Source organism: Solea senegalensis, linkage group LG9 (assembly GCF_019176455.1).
Source record: "Solea senegalensis isolate Sse05_10M linkage group LG9, IFAPA_SoseM_1, whole genome shotgun sequence".
NCBI lineage: Eukaryota > Metazoa > Chordata > Actinopteri > Pleuronectiformes > Soleidae > Solea > Solea senegalensis.
In genome coordinates this window covers 15070522-15092865 of record NC_058029.1, presented here as the reverse complement: position 1 = coordinate 15092865, position 22344 = coordinate 15070522, and the positions used below count along the sequence as shown (strand labels likewise).

The following is a 22344-nucleotide window of genomic DNA, read 5'->3' as shown; positions in this document are numbered from 1 at the left end:
ATAATTACTATCAGGTTTATTGCCAGGTAAAGTTTACACAATACTAGGAATTTTCTCTGGTCAGTTGTAAGGAAAATAAAAAAGAAAAGAGTTTTAAAAAAAGAGTTATTTACAACAGTGAGTGAATATAATTTAAAACAAAGGTGGACACAATTTAATACAGATGTCTAACATGAGACCTAGTGCAGACGGACAGTAGTAATTGTCATTGCAATATGGAGTTTTGCAATGACATGAGGAGAGTTGTGGCAAATGATTGCAGCCAATCACCTTCTCTTCTTGTTGAAGAGATCAGCTGCAGAGGGGAAAAAACGTTTTGTCATGTTGTTTTGGTCCTAATGGACAGCAGCCTCTTGCTAGAGAGGAGCAACAAAAACAAATTGTGCATTGGGTGAGAGGGGTCAGCTGCAATCACCTTCTCAGCAGAGCCAATGATACGCTGCAGCCTGGTCAGCTTACTAGGACACTTGAGTGATTTCACTATACCCTCTAAAATAAACCAAGAGTGACACACTATATGGTGCCAGTTGAGAAAGCAGCAGCATCACACAGGGATCCAGACCCAGAGTTTACGGCACTGCGCGTGCGTACGGTTAAGAGGCGCTGGATTGGGGCTCCGTTAGCATCCACAGCTAGCATACTGGAAACACACGGAGGAAGGCGTCCTGCGCACGGCAGGAAGGGAGATAACGACGTCTTCAAATACCCCCAGTTAATCCTTGAGCTAACCATTATCCCTCCATGCTGTCCGGGGAAGGAAGATAACGTTAATAACCCTGTACTGCCACTTCAATTAGCGAAGACGGCGTAAGAAAGATAAGGGGAACGGCGTTTTGCGCGAGGAGTTCTCCTTTCTGGCATTATCATTTTTTTTGTTTTTAATATTGAGACGTTTATCTGTACCCTCGACCAACGCTGCTTATTGGTAGAATGAGGTTGCCGAGTAACAGGCAATGTGCAATGGAAGGAGATGGGAAGAAAATGGATCAAGCGCCACCGTTCAGAAACCCTTTTGTGCACGTCTTGAAATTCACCCCTCGGGAAAGGGCAAAGGTAGTTATTATATTATGTTCGCATATTATAATATTTTACTTGTGGGAGATGACGCTTTAGTGCTACACTGTGGAGAGACTGTCACCAAGATTCAACTTGGCAGTTTTTTTCCTGATTGCATGCAGTCTGCAGCTGAGCTAGTGTTAGCTAACAAGCTAGCATTAGCTACATACATGTTGCGCTCTGCTTTTTGATGCTCTGTTGACACCGCGTATGACTTTCATGTCTCAGTCAAAGACTGAGATTTGTTTATGTCTCTTTAGCTGCAGATATAGTGTGTTTCACTCACGACTGTTTAAAATAGTAAAACCAATCCATCTCTCTCAGGAATCCTTCATAACCCACTATAAGAAGATGCAGAGACTTGAGCATGGTCGCTTGCACAACATTGGGCCTCGGTTGTTACTCTCTTATTGCTCCTGCTATCATTATTGCTGTTGTTTTTTGTATTAACAGCGCATGCTGGAACAATGGCATTCGGTTTTAACACGTTTTAACACATATTTCTAGCCGCCCGTGCAATTTTATCCTAGATTTGTTCATTGGCTGTAAAGGTACGTCCCACCCAGCCACCAACAAACACGTGTGGATATGGAAAGTGGAGAATATGATGGGAAACTGACAGTCTCGTTCAAATCCGCTGCTCCGATGGATTTCCTCTAATTGTTTATGTTTGAAATATATATATTTTACTTTTTTGCTTCACGGAGCAGACCTGTAGTACTGATGATAATCAGATTAGAGCTTTTAGGCTCCCCTGCATTGTGTTTATTTGCAATCTACCTCCTGCTTGCAGTCATTGGTTTTGATTGTTAACTCCTCTTTTCAAATTGTTTGGAATGGATGCAGAATGTGTGTACATTCTCATTAACCTATCTTTTTCTTTCCAGTTATGTGAGTTGTATAATGAAAATCACTCATAATTTACATGTTTAAACTGGGGCGGTCTATAATTTTTCACACATGGTCTGCCTTCACATTTTACGTCATGTAAACGCAATTCGTGTGCATGTACTTACCCTGTGCCGTGTGTCAACATTAAGCAGTACACCAAGCACATTCTGCTTCATACATTTAAACGGTTACATACAGAATGGGATGATTTGAGAGGTTTGATTTGTGACGAGTGTCACTTTCCTACGAAACAGCACAATGTGACTTTATTTTGTTCTTAAAATGCCAGGCTGCAATCTCATATTGGTCTCTAAACTCAAATTCACTCATAGCTCTAGGGGATATACATTGTTATTTATATTATTAATGTCTGGCGTTATTGCCAATTAAAGCACAGAACAGTAAAACATTTTGTTGCATAGTAGATGGTATTTTATATAAAGCATTAGTAAATATTGAGAAAGTAGGGCACTGCTGTGCCTGTTTTATGAATGGTGCTGCATTGACATAGCAGGTATGCAAGACAATCGTGTTTCAACAGTGACCAAGGGAGGTTCCCACATATTTAATATTGTTTAAAGGGAAAGGGAAGGACGTAAGCTGTATAAAGGAAAACCGAATCTTATGAAACTGTAACATATTAAAGTCAATGAAGGAATTATTGAAGCTTATTTATTTAAAGTAAAATACTCCATCTACTGCTCTACTAACTCCCATTAAGCTCACATTAAAGCTTTTTTCAGCTTCAACTTTTGCATACAGTAGCTGGCCATTTGAATCCAATTTCTAAGTGGTTAAACACTAAGTGGTGAACAAAAAGTGGGTCATGGAGTGATGGAAACTGGCTTCCTCATACTGATGTAACTGGGAACAGCTGTTTTCAGTGCTGCTCTTGCTTTCACATTCACATCCACATGAGGTAGACACAATCTAAACTGTTACATACAAAGCGAGAAGAAAAGGTTGTGGGCTGTGACCATTTCCTGTAAATGTACCTTATCAAAAGCCCAGGAGTCAATAGGTTTATCTGACTTGAATATTTATTGTTGTGACAAGCCAATTTGGCATTGTACCTCACAGTTTATGAGTCTGCTGTACAATATGCAATCAAATGGAAGTGGAGGTATTTCATTTATTTTTCAATCAATTTCTGTTTTGTTAACTTTTAATTAATGCGTATGTTTAATTAATTATTTAGACATGTATGACTAGCCACGTCAGTCAATTTCCTCAAATATTGGTTCAATTCCGCAGAATTGCACTGATGTTCATCTCCTGGCCTGCCTCTTGAATCACCATGAAGATGATGATGATCTAGACTTTCCTGTTTTATTAAAGCCTTTCACTTTTTGTTATAAAATTCTTGTGTGCAAGTCTTGACTGCACACAAGAGATATTATCTGTCAAAGCTGTTGTCATGCTTGTGGCGTAAAGCTAAATGACTACTGACCAGAAATGTCAAACCGGAAGTCGCACGGTTTCTGCTGAAAAAAGACTCTATACTGTAGGTCAGTATTTCTGTGGACATCATAACAACTTGTTGCTTTACCTTTTTACCTATAACCAGCTACACCTCACTTGTTTCTGCAGTTTTATTATGAACTGTAAATTGCAGTTAATTTTCTATATTATTATCTGTGTATTTACGCATTTCACCCTATGTTGGCAGCTAAAAATAAATAGTCTCACCAGTCCTTATTTTGTGTTTGACAAACTCTACTGCATATTTTTAAAAATGCCTTTTTATTAAGAGCCTGAATTCAGACTATTGCCTGAATAACTCGTCTTTTGTAGAGTTGCTTGTATTTTAATTCTAAGTGACATCCATGCTTTCATGCTCTGGGTCTGAATAAATTTTTAACAAATGCATTATCCAGAGGCTCTCAAACATTCCTGACAAAAACTCTTTTACGATGAAAAAAATAAATAAATATAGCAGTACTTCCAGTGCTGGCTTTTTCTTGTGCAAAAGAGTGGATTTCAGATTTGTTTAAATGTGTGGAGGAAGTCCATAATTAATTGATGTATTTTCAGTGCATCCTGGGAATGTAAATGGTTTAAAAGTCTATGACAAGACAAAAGGAACTAGTGTGTGACTGTTGGAAGTGGTAGGAATATTACTCTTGAACTTAAGAAAACCATTTACTGTGCAATGGCATTAGTTTAAAAAAAGCAGTTTTTTTTAAACGACTGTTTTAAGTTGATTTAACTGTCAGACAAATTGTCTGTAGACAGACTTTATAGTCCCTAGTAGTCGTTATCAAAACAAATATTGGCATAAGATTAGATAAGTGGTGTTATCGGAGAGCCATACAAAGCACTTCAGTAAATGACCACCATTAAAACAAACACTAAAGTTTCAGGTTTTGTTTGAGCTTAAAAAACAACGAGCACCATTTAACATTTACATGAATATGTACATTATGTGAAGTTCATAAAGTGCATATTCTGAAACAGAGTTGAGTCACACACTGACATGCCTTTAAATTGTGTATTATTGACATAATTCTTGGATTATCGCTTGTGTTTGCAATTGCGTAGCTGATGCATGGAGCTGTGTAGCGAGGCCATGCCACAGATGTGCTGCCTGTGTGTACTGTATAGGTCTATAATGCGAGCGAGATAGTTCGGCTTTGTTGCATATTGGATGTTTAGATGTCCTTTTTTTCTATTATCTATTACAGAAGTCAATAATAATGTTGTTTTATTATTCTTGAAAATGCTATTTTGGAGATTTTATAATCATCCATCCATTATCTACCGCTTTGTCCTCCACCGGAGGGTCGTGGGGGGTGCTGTGCCAATCTCAGCTGACATAGGGCGATAGGCGGGGTACACTCTGGACAGCTCGCCAGTCCATCGCAGGGCCACACATAGACACCTAAAATAATCCATTGGACTATAATCTATGTAGTAAACTTTTGGCATTTGGTATGGATTAGATTATCATGAGTATTTGTACTTTTTCAGTCAATCCATGAGCCCACTTATAAAAGTCAATATAGAAGTCTGAGTTGGTATCAATTGTACTTTAATGGACCATTTAAATACAGCAACAACGAAATGAGGAAGAAAATAAAACTGGTGTATCCCCTGTGGCAATAATGGCTACAGATAAATAACAGCTGTATGCTTATACACTGGACATTATCATGGCCTTGCTGGACAACACAACACATTTTAGAAGAAATGCTGCAGGGACTGAAGCAAAGATGAGACTGATTTCAAATTCAGCCTCAATTTACTGCTCATTAACCCTCACTGTTATATTTGACTATGTAGTGTGGCCAGTTATTCAGTGGCAGAAAAACCCTTCCATTGTGTCCACACTGTGTTCCACTATGAACACACACAGTATTTCTTAGATGCAAAAAGTTACAGAATTTGTCAGATGTTAGCAATGACACAAAATATGGAGATATGCGAAATCCTAATTTAATGTTCTTTATTGATTGAGAATTTGCATATCTGTGTTGTTGAATGAATGATAGTCATTTTACAGCCTGTACTTGCATCAGTTATAGTTAGACCACAGTAATTAAAGGTGACAAATATTGTGTTGATCTGAATCTGTTTCTGTAACCCTTTTTTATCCCCTTTTCCGTTTCTTCCAGATTGCATTAATGACAGTCACGCTCTTCCCCATTCGTCTACTCATAGCTGCATTCATGATGCTGCTGGCTTGGCCTTTTGCCTTCCTGGCCACAGTAGGGCACTCTGAGACTACTGTGGAACCCCAGTGCCTCTGGAGGAGGTGGGTGCTCCATGTGCATAATGTGTTTCTGCTTGTAAATAGTTTAGAGCAGGGGTGTCAAACATACGGCCCGGGGGCCAGAACCGGCCCACCAGAGGGTCCAATCTGGCCCACAGGATGAATTTGTTAAAATTTCACACTAATCTAAATGTAATGTCAAATGCTCCAGATACCCGTGACTAAATGTTTGTGCCTCTATAGATCCAGTGTGCTGTGTAAATAGTACATTTAGGCATGATATTGTTGAAATTGCACTTATATTTCTCAAGAAATTTCATGTTTTGTAAAATTATCCTTCATTAAATGTAAAACAAAGGAGTTGTTCATAGGTTATTATTCTATTATTTTGCTATTTTTACTGGTTCGGCTCCCTTGAGATCAAATTGTGCTGTATGTGGCCCCTGAACAAAAATGGGTTTGACACCCCTGGTTTAGAGTTTTGTCTTGTAGTAAAGCACTATAGTACTATCACACAAGTGATGCTGAGACATAAAGTACTGTGCTAAAGTCTTATCACCTGCTTTGTCTTTTTATGTCAGTCAATTATGTAATTATTGGAGTGATGTGACTGAAAGTTGGTCTTCTATAGAGCCAGGGTTGTGCTATTTTTCAAGTATAAGAGTTAGTCACACTAAATATTTGAAACTTTAACCTGTAGATGCTGGGAGTTTTTTAATGTTATTTTAAAGTGGAACTTAGCAAGGCTAATACAGAGCATATAGGGGGAGCAGAGACAGTCCCCCAATCTCCCTGCAACAAGCCTTTGTTGAATGAAAGAGTGCCTCTGCCCCTTTTTCCAAGATAACTTTCACTTTCAATATCTCGGCAGTTATTCAACTGTTTGGGAATACGGTACTGAGAAGCTACACTGGTCAATCTTGTCCTGAGGGCCACTGTCATGACAAGTGCATGAACTATCACCAATGGCGCTTTCAGCACAGAACACCACAGAGCTTAAAATGCTACTTCACATACAATATCATACACTGTAATGTAAGGCTTTTACATTTTTGCTTAGTGATACTAATTAACACCCTCGAATATATGACTGTAACTATAATGAACACACCAACACCATAGTGAAAAATTAAAAACCTACAACATTTTGGCTCATCAAGAAAACTGTGCTCTTGATTTTGTTGTATTAACCGTTGTATTGTGTGAACCTCAGTCTTCCACAGCAGAAACAGGACTCTTCTTGAACACTTATCTGAAATGAATGTGTGTTGATGAGTTCTAGTGGAAGCAAATAGCTTTTGTTAAAATTGAGGAAAGGTGTTTGTGTTATGTTGGTGTTATTTTCTGAATGTAATATAATTGATAAACTTCACCTCACCTACCCTTGTTTATTGTCAGTCCATATCTTAAGTTAAGTAATAAAATCTCACATGAATTATGATCTTTGTTTCCAGACTGGTGGACATAATTCTGAAGATCATCATGCGGGTCATGTGGTTTGCAGGAGGTTTCCACTGGCTGACTATAAAAGGGCAAAGAGCATTACCTGCGGAAGCTCCCATTCTTACCCTGGCACCCCACTCATCTTACTTTGATGCCATCCCAGTCACAATGTCAATGGCCTCCATAGTCATGAAGGCTGAGAGCAGGGATATACCTCTTTGGGGCAGTAAGTAGCATTACATATACGGAAAAATCTAATTCTTCATGATATAAAATGTATTTGACAGTAATACAACATCTCTGTGATTAGACAGTTATTTCCAAATGGTATTACAGCCACATGTGGGTTCCACTGCACAGTGTGTTATGAAGCAAATCCATATTATTTTCTACAAATAATAATATAATATATAATATTAATAAGGTCTTAAGGCACAGAATAAGCAATTGCCTTATTTGAAGTGGAAGTTTTTAAAAAGTAACACCTTTGGTTTGTTGGTTTTGTCTCAGAAGTACATTTTGTAAAATATTTAAATACATTATGTATGTATGTACATTTTATTTTTATACTCATTTAACACTTCCTGACAATACAAATCAAATATTTTGTCTGTATAAACGATCACACTCACACACAAAAGAACAAAACGTACTTAAGAAAGTTATAGAAGAAAAGCTATACGTTAAAGCCTCCCTTTATTAGTTTGTGCTATGAATGGTATATAAACTAGAGATTAAAGGTAATTTGAAGAGACAATAATTACCAGTAATTACAGAAACAGTAAGACAGTAATTAGGGCTGCAACTAACAATTATTTTTCATAATCGCTTAATCTGTCAATTATTTTTTGATTAACTGAGTAATTATTTGGTTTTGTCCAAAAATATTGAAAATGTTGACCAGTGTTCAAATCTCTTGTTTTTATCCTCAAACCAAAATGATTTTGTCTTAATGATTTTCTTTGTTACATGAAGCAAAGAAACCATAAAATATTAACTTTTAAGAAGCTGAACAAAATCAGATAACTTGTTTTTCAAATGAGTAATTCATTATAAAATGAATTGATAATGAATTAATCTATTCTTGGCATTGCTTTCTTGAATAGTTTGGCCATCAAAGTTTGTATCGGTACCAAAAATGAAAGAACATTTATTTAAATTTTAATCTTGGTAAAGTAGAGAGCTTGAGAACTATAAACCTGCCCGCATTGCAGTCTCCTTTTATGTGTTTTGTTTATTTGCTTTCATCAGAAAAACCTTTTGTAAATATCAGAGTTATCAGTGCTTGGCTGCAGTATTTACATGCACTGTTAGCAGTTTCTACTAACCTGTGTATATTTCCAGTATGTTGTGAGCCTGCACGTCCAGTTACTTTATTATTTGCCAGTTTAAACAATTGTTCTTATGTCCCTGGTGAGCGTGAGGCCAAGATCTATGTTCTTATAGTTTATTTTTCCTCCCCCTGCTCTACCTACTAAATGTCAAGTTACTGCAACATTAATTACATGTTGTAGTCGAACAAATTTTTACTTTGACAAAGAAATATTGTTGTCAACCGAATGCAGTCAGCTAAGATGATGTTTTGATAGAATCAGGGCACACATTATTGTTTTAATAAGATTCTGGTATTTGACAGCTTTGTTCCATTAGTTTAAACAGTCCCTTTATTTTTCTTGCGAGAGGTAGTAGATGCCAATCCTGGCCGAGTAAGTGGAATCCAGAATAAACATTAAGACCTGATCAGCCACAGTGACGTGTGTTGTGTGTCTTGGTACTCGAGACATAATCCTGTCCTGTAGGCAGACAGCTCACAGTTGGAATCCATTTCTTCTTCTCACAGCCTCAAACTCTCCTTTTCCTTTTGTTCCTTTCTGTTTTAATTGAGTCACAGGGCTGCCTGCAACATAGACCTAGCTCATTTTTTATTGCACATTAAATGTGTAATTCCATTCTTCCCACATCTGTGATCTCCTGCCAATGAAATCTAAAATATTTGAAGACCAGTGGCATTTTCCATTGGCAATTGAACACCTTAAGCTTAGATGACCTACAGAGAAGCTATTGTCTCAAAGGTTGTCCTGCAGATCATACACTATGCAAACCTCATGTTCTCATGTGATAATGCTCCATCTATTGCATTGTTGCGAGAAGTCTAACCCAGTGTTGTACAATCTAGTAGTTAGGCAATAGGAAATGAAAGCCTCAAATGGTTTCAGTCCTGTGTGACAACTTAATCTAGGCTGTTACACTTAACTTGAAAATAGAAGTACTCCTCCAGCCAACACCATACATGTTATTTATGTTATCATTTGTGAAATAATAACATGGGTTTATATAACCTTCACGTGGAGGATAAAGCGGTAGACAATTCATATTGCAATTCCATATATTCACTCTTAATAAACCTTATGCACATAATGAAAATAAGTTAAGATTGCTTAGTTGTGATAAGAAATGCACTTCTATTCATGCATCCCCTGTTCTCTTTGGTTTTTGTTTCTAGCTTTGATTAAGTACATCAGGCCAGTGTTTGTATCACGGTCAGACCAAGATTCAAGAAAGAAAACTGTGGAGGAAATCAAACGTAGAGCCCATTCTGGAGGGAAATGGCCTCAGGTAAGTAAATGAAAGTCACACAAACACTTTTGTCAAGTTGTAATAATATACATCTGCCAAGTCAGTGTAAAAGCACTAACTGCTGACAGTAATTCTCTAAAAAAAATACATTTACCAAAGAGATGACATGATACGGAACAAACATCAACACTAGTTAAGTGACCTAAATGCAGTAACTGGCATACATCCCCTGTAGATGTATTTTCAAATTAGTCATAAGGACTAGTTTTTATTAAACCAACATTTTGTCCACAATTAAGGTATTTTGCCAACTGTAACTGCAAGTTTTATTCCCCACTGGCAAACATTCTGTCTGTAAAATTCCACATTGCATTGTGACGTAACTGCCTCCAACTTAATGTAACCAAGTTAATTGTAACTAGTAGAAGCCTGTCAAGTGAGCTGTTGGACAGTTATGTGATAGACAGACGGACAGCGACGCATTCCTTGAATTAATAGAAAAATTGATGTACAGCATGCTGTCCTAACTTGCTCTTTTGCATTTTTCAATAGCTAACCGATTGCCTTCTCTCACCTACAGATAATGATTTTTCCAGAGGGCACATGCACCAATAGATCCTGCTTAATCACCTTTAAACCAGGTAACGTCTCTCCTGTCACTGAGCTTTCTTTTCTTTTCTTCTTCTTTTATAGTTGTCTTGTGTTCTTGTTGATTTGTGATATGGAAGTTAAAGTTTAACCTCGCATTTATCTGAAGATGAACTTGTTTGTTTTTGCATACATATACAAAATGAGTAAGAAAAAGACTTTGAAGATTAGCCTGCCATGAGGATTAGTCATTGAGAGCACTTTTTTTTAAATCACTATGGTCATTTTATATGGTAGAATTCTTATTGAAATAAATACTTTTCATCTTACTCTTCCAGGAGCCTTCATCCCAGCTGTACCAGTGCAGCCTGTGGTGATTCGTTACCCTAATAAACTGGTAAGATTATTTTATGCCATGTCAGTAACTTTACTCAATGGTTCAGTTGAATGATGTTTGATATATCAAGCAAATGCGAATGACTCTCCATCTATTTCCCTACTTACAGGTTAAGTGTGACTATAATCGGTTATTTTCTTTTATTAGCTTTGGCCTTTTCGGCTGCTGCTTATTTTTATTGTAGTTGTTCAGTGTATCTATGAGAAAAAAATGGTCCCAGTAAAGCAGAGGCATTTTGTTTACTTGGCAGAAACCCATGTAATGTTGTGAGATCCTTCCTTAATCAGCATTTGGTGTCGTCATCATTTTGTTTCTTAAAGCCATTGTAACTCAGGACATTATTCATTGATAATGCAGCATTTGAGAATATCACGGTTTCCAGCCTAAAATTGAATTTGCTTCTAATTTAAATACATATTGCTGACAGTGACTTTACTGTCAGGTGATGGAACGAAAATACTTGCTGTCACAAAAGGGCTGAATCTACATTTAGCAAATCAAAACAAATGACTTATTTTGTCTGAGTAAACAGACATTTAACTTCAAAATGCCCAAGTAGTTCCCTCAGACATTACACTAAATGGGTACATTGTGTGCCTCTTAACCTAATACACTCTCCTGCAGCAGTCCACATGATCATTTTATGTGGCTTTTTAAATCCCATAGATACAACCATGCTATGGAACTGCACTATAATCCTGTTTAACTGTCCATTCAATTCTAGATTAATCATTAGCCCATAGGAATAGTTGTGGAAGTCTTGAAAGTAAGTAACTATGTAAAGCTGATATTAACAAAGCATTAATTTGCTGGTTCAAATTTTTGGCATCTTTTTTGGCAAATGTATGAGAATAATTCAGTCAAGTATTTAAAGCGTCACTAACCTGGGACTCTACTGCTTCATGAATTCATAGAAACTGTTGCTGAATTAATTGCATAGTAATCTGATCATTGCTGCCATTTTTTAAATGCATGGTTTTCAAGTACATTTGCAGTCAAAGTCAAAAGAAAATATATGAATAATCTAAAAATGTTTTGTGTATTTTTTTCCAGGACACAATCACATGGACATGGCAAGGACCTGGAGCGTAAGTTCTTCATTTTTCATATTTGTCATTCATGTGCCAGTCATTGGATTCTCTTTTATTTTAAAATGATACAATAGAAAGTCAGTGTGTAATATTATACCCCACTAAACAATATATGTTTGTTTATTTCTATAAATGTCCTTGGGTTGTAGTTGGTGTGTGCTGTTTGAGAGATGAGTAGATGGCCTTGGGGAAAAAAAAAACTGGTGATGTGTGATTTAATTGACCTATATCGCCTCCCTGAGGGCAAAGGGTGGAACAGGTGTTTGCCAGGATGAGAGGAGTCTTTGATGTTGTAATAATATCTAATGTTTAAATCACTCACTCAAACTTATACATATGCAAACATGCACATAATGTGAATGCATGAACATAAAACATTGTGCAAAATGATCTTTTTGTAATATTAGTTTAGTGACCTTCCTGTGGAGTATAAAGTGGTAGAAGATGTATGGACAATTTAAATCATTTAAAGGCATGCCCTAACCCTAACCCTAGAATGCCATTCAATCTAAACTTGAAAAATGAAGGCTGGAAATTATGTTAATGAAAAAACAGATATCTTATATTCAAACAGTCAAATGCCCTTTGTATTTCTATTTGATAATTGTTGTTCATTGTATCCTTTTCATATCCAGGTTTAAAATACTGTGGCTGACACTTTGCCAGCTGCATAACGAGTTTGTGATTGAAGTAAGCATTTAAGTTGGTCTCTCCAAACTTTATGTATAAACGTATTTGTGGTATGTTGATGCCATGTTGATATATTATTGTAAATGCTTATACAATATCAATACACATGCAAAGTTCACTTGATACCATATTATTAATGCCATTATATGTGCTCACTCCTCAGTTCCTTCCCATATACACACCATCAGAGGAAGAAAAAAAGAATCCTGCTCTGTTTGCTATCAACGTGAGGAACATCATGGCTAAGTAAGTCGAATGCATTGATAATATTATAGTTAACTTTTGAGTACATAAAAAAAATGCCGTATACAGTGAATGCAGTATCAGTCAGACATTTATACACCTCTATAAATATCATAATAGCTAAATTATTAAACCCAAAATTATATCAGGGCTCAAGACCTCCTTTTACGAACTGAGACGCTTGTAGAAAAAAAATACCGTGAACATCGCTCTTTGCATTATCATTTTATTAAGGCAGCAGATGCTGTTTGTGGAAAGGCGAGTGTGTGAGAGAGACGGGGGCAGGGAAATTAATGGGGTTGGGTTTTTAAATTGTACTGGCGTCACAATGGCACCTGAAGTGCACCAGTGGAAAATAAATGTAGTCAACCAAATTATTATTATTATTATTATTATTATTATTATTATGTAGGGTTTTGATCTTGCGTATAAGTTAAAAACAAACAGGTTTGCTTAACTATGTTGAACATTTGATTCCAAAAGTAAAACCTTACTACAACAAAAGAGTATTAGACACTTTTAGCCGTGTTGCATTACGCAACACAGCTGAGCATCAACAGGCTTTCACCTGAACAGGAAGCCAGATGGTGAGACTTAATTAACACAGTTACAGTTGTGGTTAGATTGTGGAAGAGATGTGTTACTAAAGAGAGTCACACTGGCTACCCTTTTAATAGCATGACTATTTATTTAGCATGACTATTTATTCACACATACCACAGTAAGTGTCAGTGCTCCTGTTCAGGCTACATTGACCACCTTTGTTCTCATACACACCACATTCTCTGCATCACTGATGTGAGCCTGTGATGAAGTACATATTGTTCTGAACATGTAGTTGTACTGGCTACCTACAAGCCTTCAGCAGACTGTGTTATAGTTTGCACAAAGTGATTATTTATTGTTTCCTCTGCTGTGCCCAGAGCCCTGGGTGTACCCATCACTGACTATTCATTTGACGACTGCCAGCTGGCCATGGCTGAAGGCCAGCTCAAACTGCCAGTCGACACCTGTCTGTTGGAGTTTGCCAAACTCGTCAGAAGACTGGGGTGAGTCACTCAAACCTTCCAATGATATGTACCCATCAATGACGACTAAGTGAGAGCCATCCAAATAAAAATTTCTGGCAGTGGGATTTGTGGTGTGGTTGTGTGGGTGGAAAGGCATTTGGGCATTGTGTCCTTGTCACCTGTGTTGGTGATTCCAGCTGGCTGTCACGTGGAACGTGATCTGGACGGGTATCCTGTGATCCAACATGTGTGTCATATGAGGCTTTCAGTTTTCCACTCATTTTACTCCCTCCCTGAAGTGACTGTGGCAGTGTCGGGGACAAGAGCCACTGAAGGGGGGGGGGGTTCTCGATCGAATACAGGGTTGGAAAAATGTGAATAAATAAAGTATTTGAAAATATTGCAGTTTTGCAAAATACAGGTTAAATAATATATTTAGATTTTCAATGTGTATTGTAATACTTTTCCCACTTGCTAATAAATAAATAAATAAAAAAACAATTCCTGCAACTCTTCTTCCAGGCTCAAACCACAGAACGCAGAGAAGGTTCTGTGGGAGTATGGGAACAGAGCCAGCACGCTGGGGGGACAGAAGCTGGGCTTGAATGAATTTGCTCAATTCCTTGATGTGCCAGTTTCAGACATGCTGCGAGACATGTTTGCTCTTTTTGATGAGGTAATGAGTTTTTGTTTTTTTTTCCTTGTAACCTTGATGGCTTCCTTAGTGGATAGGACTATGCTTTATTGTGTCTCTGTTGATTACTCCTTTGAACCTGTATGAAAACAACAATAAGCTTTGAATGTGATTGTTATATTTTACTTTTCATTAGGGAATATATTTGCAATCACTGTTGTAATGCAACTTTATGTCAGTTGTAATCTAGCAGTCACCCTTTGCTGCTTGCTCATATCCCCTTTCTTTATTGTTCATAACCTGTTGTTTTCTCTTGGTTTTCCAGCATGAAAATAACTGCATAGATGTCAGAGAGTATGTGATAGCCTTGTCTGTCGTGTGCAGACCTGCCAAAACTCTGGAAACGATGAAACTAGCCTTCAAGGTATGTTTAGTTTCAGTCTTTTTTGTCACATCGCAGGGCAGAATAAAGTTTTGTGTTAGGTTACTCAACGCTAAAATACCACATTTTGGTTGTCGTAGTTTTTGCAAGCAGAGGTTTTTCAGATTGCATGACAATTGCACAATCGAGCAGTAAAGTGGAGCTCACAATTTATCATAGCTCATACCATTTTAGAGGAAGAACTTCCATTTATGAAGTTGGACAAAACAAAGTTGCATTGATGACATGTGCATTTCCTCCATTTTATCTCTTCCAGATGTTTGCGGGAGACGTTGATGGTGCCATCACAGAGATGCAGTTGGCAGTTATACTGAAGACCGCTTTAGGAGTGACTCACCTTGGCGTGACATGTCTGTTTACTGCCATCGATTCTGAAGACACAGGGAAAATAACATTCGGTAAGAGAGCAAATGAAATGAACCATCACTAGTCATTGATTGACTAATATGTGTGTACGTATATATATGTATATATATGTATATGTATATATGTATATGTGTATATATATATATATGTATATATATATATATATATATATATATATATATATATATATATATATATTCATACATACTGTACACACATATATATATGTATATATATATATATATATATGTATGTGTATATATATGTATATGTGTATTTTTTTTGTTTAATCTTTGTTTAAAAACTTTGCTTCTTCGTCAAAGTAGTTGTCATCTCCTGCTTTTTTTCTGTCCATCATGTGGTTGTTCATTGTAGTCTGTCTCTGGACATGCTTTAAAATTCAATCTGAGTCATTTTCTTTGTCTCTGGCGCCCTCTGGTGGTCTTTGTACAGGCAAGTTCAGAAGCTTCGTGGAGCAGCAGCCAGAATTTGCCGAGTACCTGCACTCAGAAAACGCGGCCCTCCGCAGCGGTCCTTGCCGCGGCCACCAAAAGAAGCCCAGCCTGTCTTCCCTGGCCTCGCTAGGCACTGCCACCCTCAAAACTGTTAACGGTATCTGCCCTGACTTTAGCACCAACGACCACGATGGTACAATATATGAAATCCTCAAGAAACACAACTGAAATGGTTCAAAATGTAGTGGGAGAGAAGTGACTCCTCTCCTGGTGAGAGGACGCTGTGTGAGTAACTTACATTTACCACAGCTTACAAAATATTAGAAAGTTTACCTTGCCCTTTTTTTTATTCATAGTGTATTCATGGTATCTTCTGAGGTTATTTTCAGCCTGGTAACAGTTTATTTTGTTATATATTCCTTTTTTTTCCCCTTTTTGTTTCTTTTTATAGCAAGGATCAAATATCAAAATGCCAAACACTGGTTGTTTCAGATATAATGCTTGAATACTTGAAGGGCAAGCACTTATAAAAAATAATTGCTGGGGGAAATTTCTTTTCCCTCCAACACAGTGTGGACTGTGCATGTTGTAACACGAGGGAAGCAAGAAAAATAGCCCTAAAGTGAACAAATCTTTTGTGAAATTTAGTGTTGATTATTTTTTATTTGTTATTGCTTTCTCCTTTTTTAATGGTAGCTGCCCTTTAAACGGGCAGAATGCATGGCTTCATATTATGTTGAGCAGTATTGAGGATTATTTATCTTAAGAAGGGAGGTCTGTGGTTACCAGTGACAATTGTTAGACCACTACAAGCGTTCAGCTTTTGTCGACACATTTGAGGTGAACTGGGGTCTCTGTGAATTGATGATCATAATTGGTATGAGCCTGTTCTATATACAACCATATCTAGATATATATATGTGTGTGTAAATATATATATGTGTGTATATATATATATGTATATATATGTATATGTATATATCTACAATGATATATTTGATTTAGCTCAGGGTCCAGTGACAAAAATGAAAAATTTAACTTGTATGATGTCATCATTTTTGATGCTCACTGGGTTATGTGCATTTTTTTTTCTTTATTCTGGCGTAACGTCTGCCGAGTCATTTCTCAATCACATTAATTTCCATTATGTTTTCCCTGTCATGCTGGCAGGTGATTGTGTCTTTTCAATTTAATTTCAAAATAACTAAATGTGGACCAAAAACTGATCTGGTGATAGAAATTCAACTGTCATGTTTGTACTGTCCTTTTACAGTTAGTAGTGTAATGGCTTTCAAGGAAAAACAACAAAAAAAAAATCACAATGTATGACCATTGAAAGCACATTAGATTAGTGGCTAAGTTGGGTTTTCCAAAGGTAAGGTCGTACTCTTCCCCGTTTTTGCATTGCACTACTCCACACCTGTAATATTTCATCCATTTCCCACCACACGACTCATTAGCGTGACTGAAATTCTTACTCTTCCTGTATGTTGTAAAATGTGTGATCATGAAATATTGCCCCGTTTTCACCCGTGAATTTGACCCACATGCTATATTTCATTTGTGCATATATGCACAGTTTATGCATTATCACTTTTTAGTCTAGAGAGGAACACTATTCACATGTTCCAATAGTTATGTCTGCATTCTTCAGATTTGTTTGACTTGACTTCTCACTAAATGTGCTTGCATGGTCTGGCCACAAAATGTATTTATATTCATAGATGTGATGGACTTATGATCTTATAGCTGATCTAGATCTTATCAGTTGATCTGGAAGATGATACGATTTATCTTAAATCAGGCAGATTATAGACACATTTGTATTTGCTGGTGTTAAAGTTATTCATTTTAATTAAAGAAGCTCAATCTGTCAAATGAATCAAGAGATACACACTTTAAGAGTATTTATATTTAGTCTTTACTCCAAAACTTAAAAATATACACACCTTTTAAAGGTAGATTATGCAGCCACCTAACTAGAAAACTAGCTTTATATTATGTCTTTTTTATAGGAACCTTATTTGTCAAAGGGAAATCCTCTTCTGAGCAGTTGAAATGAAGCAGGTCAAAAACTGTTTGCAGTCAGTTGTACTTGTTGATTTATTTTTTTTGTTAATTGAACAGAAATGATGCACTGCTTTTCTTCTTTTTAACCCATGTTTGTCGTGTCGGTGAGCATCACATCCATGGCCATGCGTTATTGTACGTGTTATCCCCATTATGGCTTTCGGTGAAGCAATATTTCACAATATTTCTCAAGCCTTCTAGCGACGTATTACTTTTGAAGAGTTCTTATATGTATTTTGAATATTCCAAATGCGGGACATTTTGTGAATTTTTTTATATACATATATGAATGGTTTTTATTTTCACTGCCATGATAGAGATCTTTGTTCTCTCCTCTGCAGTATATATTGATGGTGAAACTTGAGCCACATGTTTTTTTTTTCATTTTACTTTGTACAATACTGCAGTTGTTCTTTTTGTGCTGTATTCCTCCTACACAGTGTAAAGTATTGTTATATTGTTACTATTATTGCTGAGTTGACTGCTTGGAAACAAAATGCAGATTTCATATGGAAACCGATAGCCTTGAATCTATTGATTTTTTATGCTATAAAAACAGAATGTATAGACAATCCTGTCACAATCAAGAAGCTGCTTCGAAGCGCTGATCTCCAGTGGACATTTTCCTAACAATTCATGGTTTTTAAATGTACACTTTTTATTCCGTTTGAATCCCGTCTTGTTATGCATGTTTGAGAAAGTGAGAATGTGTCAAGTGTTTCGGGCCTTGAGGTGATGTCTGCCACCACATGACGGGCCACATCGCACAAATTCTACACACTCCAGACTGTGCGCACATGTAAACTAATAGTTTAACACGTTTCGTCACAATCTTTTAGTCTTGCTCTACTTTGCTTGTGATTTTCTTTTCTTTTTTTTAATTATGTTTCCGAAATGTCGCATTGCTGTAAAGCTTGTAATTTTCTCGAGTTATGGTATTGTAACTCGATACTGTTTACAAAGTTGTTTTTTTTGTTTTGTTTTTGAATTGGACCGTAGAGAAAATTAGGGACTATAAATAATGGCATAATTCCTATACCCCATTTTTAACTCTATAAAACAGTTCAAGTTGAACATTTAAAACGCCGTCTTGACCAACCGTTATACTTTGTCTCAGGATTGTGGAAAGTCTGTAGCTTTAAAAAGACTTTGTGAACTTTGCAACGTTGTATGGATGTAAGTGACGAGAAATGGTTTGCACCGTGGAATGGAAAGTATTTAATGAATGTGAATTTAACAGCATGTACAATTCAGGCTGTATGTTTAAAGGCAAATTCTGCTCTTTTTGTACGTTGGTGGGAAATCTGACCGTGGAATTACAACTGATGCATATTATATGATCTTAACATGATATTTTTGAAGTGTTCTGAGCCAGAGTCACTCACTTATGTTTGTTTTTGTTTTGACTCATAATTCCATTCCATCTATAGCATTTATCATCTGCAAGTCAATTACATTCAGGTTTCCGTTCAAACAATTCCGCACAGGGGTTATATAAGAATATTAAAGTCAAGTGAGTTATTTTCACGTTTTAAAAAAAAATATTATTTCATATACCTCATTAGAGGATTATGAGTTTTATTTGCTATCAGTCTGAGAAGATGTAATCCTGCAAGAGTTTGAGATGACCTTGTATTTATGCTACTGCTGCCTGCTTACCACTGTTTGTCCAGCTGTGAGCCTAAGACGAAAGATCTGTGTACTCTGACCGAGCGATATTGTCTTTCTGATGGCTCCTCGTATGTGGACCAGGAAACTGATACCTGTTTTCCTCGTAGCTTCACTTCCTGTCTTTTTTCTATACTCTACAGGTTTTATTTTATTAATGCATTTTGATGATGAAGAGTCATTACTCCAAGCTACTTTGAATGTGTCTGTTCAGGACTGCTATGATATAACTTGTCGATGTGACTCTTGGATTGAATTAAAAAATGAAAAAAAGCAATCAAAAGTTTAACGCACTGATGTGTCACTCATTTTGGTTGCATGTGTTAATTGAATGAGGAAATGGATCATTTCTGCTTTGTTAGTTCCAATAGCCTGGTCATTGTATTTTAAAATGTATTTGAATTTATTGGTACAGTTGGACAGATTTTCTCATATTTGGATTCACTATGTAATCAAATGTCTCTTCCTTTTTCAGTACTACAGTGTTGAGGTAACCTGACATTTTTTGTATGCCTTAATGTGGAGGTACGTTGACTCGGCCTTTTTAGCAGATTACTTTTGTGATTTCTATTAACATTCTGTCCATCAAGAAAAGCCATTGTGTTCGGGAGTGAAGGTAGGCCCATTTTATTTGAAGTGTGTGTTTATTGTGCTTTGCTTACCTGACTGCCTTATGTTGAAATAATCTCCTGTTTCTTTGCCTGCAGGTTTGACTGATTACCTCAGTTATGTTGGTCAGGCCCCTTGACAGTCTATCATCTTCTGTACCAACATTTGTGTCTAGAGGATGAATCCCGGCATCAGTTTGGATGGTTTGTGATGAAATTTGATGGAGGCATTAGTTCATCTTTGGGCAGGATTGTGACTTTGACTGTTAGTTAAAATATCTGCATATTGACATGCTGTTGAACACAGTAAACCTTACACCTGCAACCATTTGCCACTCAAAGTTTAAAACACTGCTGTCTATGGCATAGTCTCCTCCAGCATGGCTGACTTGGTCAGTTAATTGCACTCAGCTTTGCATTGATTTTGTAGTTTACAAATATTTATTTGTGTGCAACAGAGTCTCTTTCTATAGAAGTGTTTTCTTTTAGTAATGGCCGAGACATTGACCGGAGTCTGTGGTTTGAGGAGGTGGTGTTTTAATTTTCTAGACTGAATTTTGGTCAAAGAATTTGTCCTCATTCTCTCTTTTGTTGCACTTTTTTATACGCACACATCCTCATGAGGAAGCAAAGTGTGGTAGAGAAGAACAGAATTATTACAATTTAAACAGACATGAGATTTCCGGATCATGGGGTCTGGTACTGCGAGTGTTACATGTTCTTTCTTCAGAAGATGGTGCAGGACGGGAGATGTATTGTGCGAGTAAACTGGAGGGAAAGCTTTTGATATAAACATGACTTAACTATTTTTTCTTTCCCCACTATACTCTCATTTCCCCTCACACCATGCCTCACCTGTTTCCCACCACTCTTGACCCCCCCCCGCCCCCATCTATCTCCTGCTGCCTCCTCCACCATCTACTCTTTTCTCTGGGTCTCAGCTGTTGCATTTATGGAAACAAGGCACTCGATTATGGGAACCTCATACATCCAGCACGGCTCACTCTGACCCAACGATTTCTGTTATGAAACCTGAGGCTTGATGGATGATTGCACTTTATAAGTGTTTGTGTGCTGCTGTGGTGGAGGTGACGGTGGTGTTGGGCATGAGTGGCCAATTGATCACAATGATTGGCTTGCAAACAATAAGTTGTCAGTCTGGAGCATGAGGGTCATAAATTTGTCCGTGGGGAGCGGGCTGATTGTGTTATTTGATGCCATGGTGCTGTTCTGGTTGAGTTTAGGTGTCGGATTTGATTGTGTTTAGACCTGTTGGACAATTACAGTTGATGACATTTCTGCCAATTGATAGGGTGGGTCCATGTGTCATTGGGTTCCATTGAGCAGGATCAAGAAGAGACAATTTTTTTCATATCATATTTTTTTTTTTTCAAGAATAATATGATCAAGTGGATTTTTAACAGAATTTGTATTTTTTGTTGCAATTGGTTAAAATAAGTTGCTTTAGCTTACAATGAACCAATCAGGAATTGGCAATATTTGAATTAGTGTTTTAATTTTTTTTCCCTATATGCAATAATACTTTACTGTTGCAATTGTGTTATTATGAAATCAATGCGATGATATCAAAGTGGACGTACAGTACTGTACAAAAGTCTTCACCAGGTTTGTTTATTTTCTTTGTTTATTTTTATATCTGTAAAGTTCTGTGACCATCATCATTTAGATTGGAATGATGTGACTGAAAGTTGGTCTTATTGTGAGTGAGTTTAACTCCTACAGCATGTGTATGTGATGCTCAAGCATTAATTAGGGTTCCACTCCAGATTTGAGAGCCAGGGCCATGCTATTGTTCATGATGTTCCGATATGAGAACTTGTATGACACAGTATGGTCATTGTAGCGTTACTAAAACATCAGATCTAATGGTGGCCAAAGACTGTTTTGCACAGTAATATAAAACGACAGACAAAAACTTGGACCCGTTTTAAACTTCCAAGAGACTAAAGGCATGTGTGGAACCGCAGCACTTTCAAATTAACTGAAGCTTCCACTTGTCTAATTCTATACTGGAGTTAATGTCGGACCGTCTGTCTGCCACATGAAGACACTGTTTGTACGTATCAAGTATCGTGTTTTTTCTTATTTATAGCTTATGTTATATTTTCCTATTATATCCAATCTGAATCATGTGCATCATGGTGGAAGTTCATCTGAAGGGAAGTTTACAATAATTGCATAGAATTAGCAGTGTATTTATGTGTGATATGTGATTTCATAATACAGAATTTGTTTGTGTTTTTTTGGGGGGTGTTGTTTGATTTTTTTGATGTTTTGTTGTTACCTAGAAAGAAATGCTTAAATCAAGAAAATTATAGGAGGCAGGAGCAGATGAAGCCTGGGTGAGGAAGGAAGGAGGGAGGGAGGAGAGTGACGGTGATG

General features: G+C 37.0%; 1 protein-coding gene across 1 annotated transcript; it reads left to right on the top strand.

Moving 5' to 3' along the window:
- The first annotated feature begins 558 nt into the window (after positions 1-558).
- LOC122774906 (lysophosphatidylcholine acyltransferase 1) lies at positions 559-19616 on the top strand. Its single transcript, XM_044034501.1, has 14 exons — positions 559-1053; positions 5562-5701; positions 7114-7328; positions 9606-9718; positions 10260-10320; positions 10606-10664; positions 11718-11752; positions 12391-12445; positions 12609-12691; positions 13612-13737; positions 14221-14374; positions 14658-14756; positions 15031-15172; positions 15594-19616. The coding sequence occupies exons 1-14, from the start codon at positions 931-933 to the stop codon at positions 15821-15823; spliced, it is 1635 nt and encodes a 544-aa protein (XP_043890436.1). The 5' UTR covers positions 559-930; the 3' UTR covers positions 15824-19616.
- The last annotated feature ends 2728 nt before the right edge of the window (positions 19617-22344 follow it).

Excerpts from the sequence above, each read along its gene's own strand:
- LOC122774906 (XM_044034501.1), top strand. The coding sequence starts at position 931 with ATGAGGTTGCCGAGTAACAGGCAATGTGCAATGGAAGGAGATGGGAAG. Across the intron at positions 1,054-5,561 it reads CCCCTCGGGAAAGGGCAAAG|ATTGCATTAATGACAGTCAC; the intron begins GTAGTTATTATA and ends CGTTTCTTCCAG. Across the intron at positions 7,329-9,605 it reads GGATATACCTCTTTGGGGCA|CTTTGATTAAGTACATCAGG; the intron begins GTAAGTAGCATT and ends TTTTGTTTCTAG.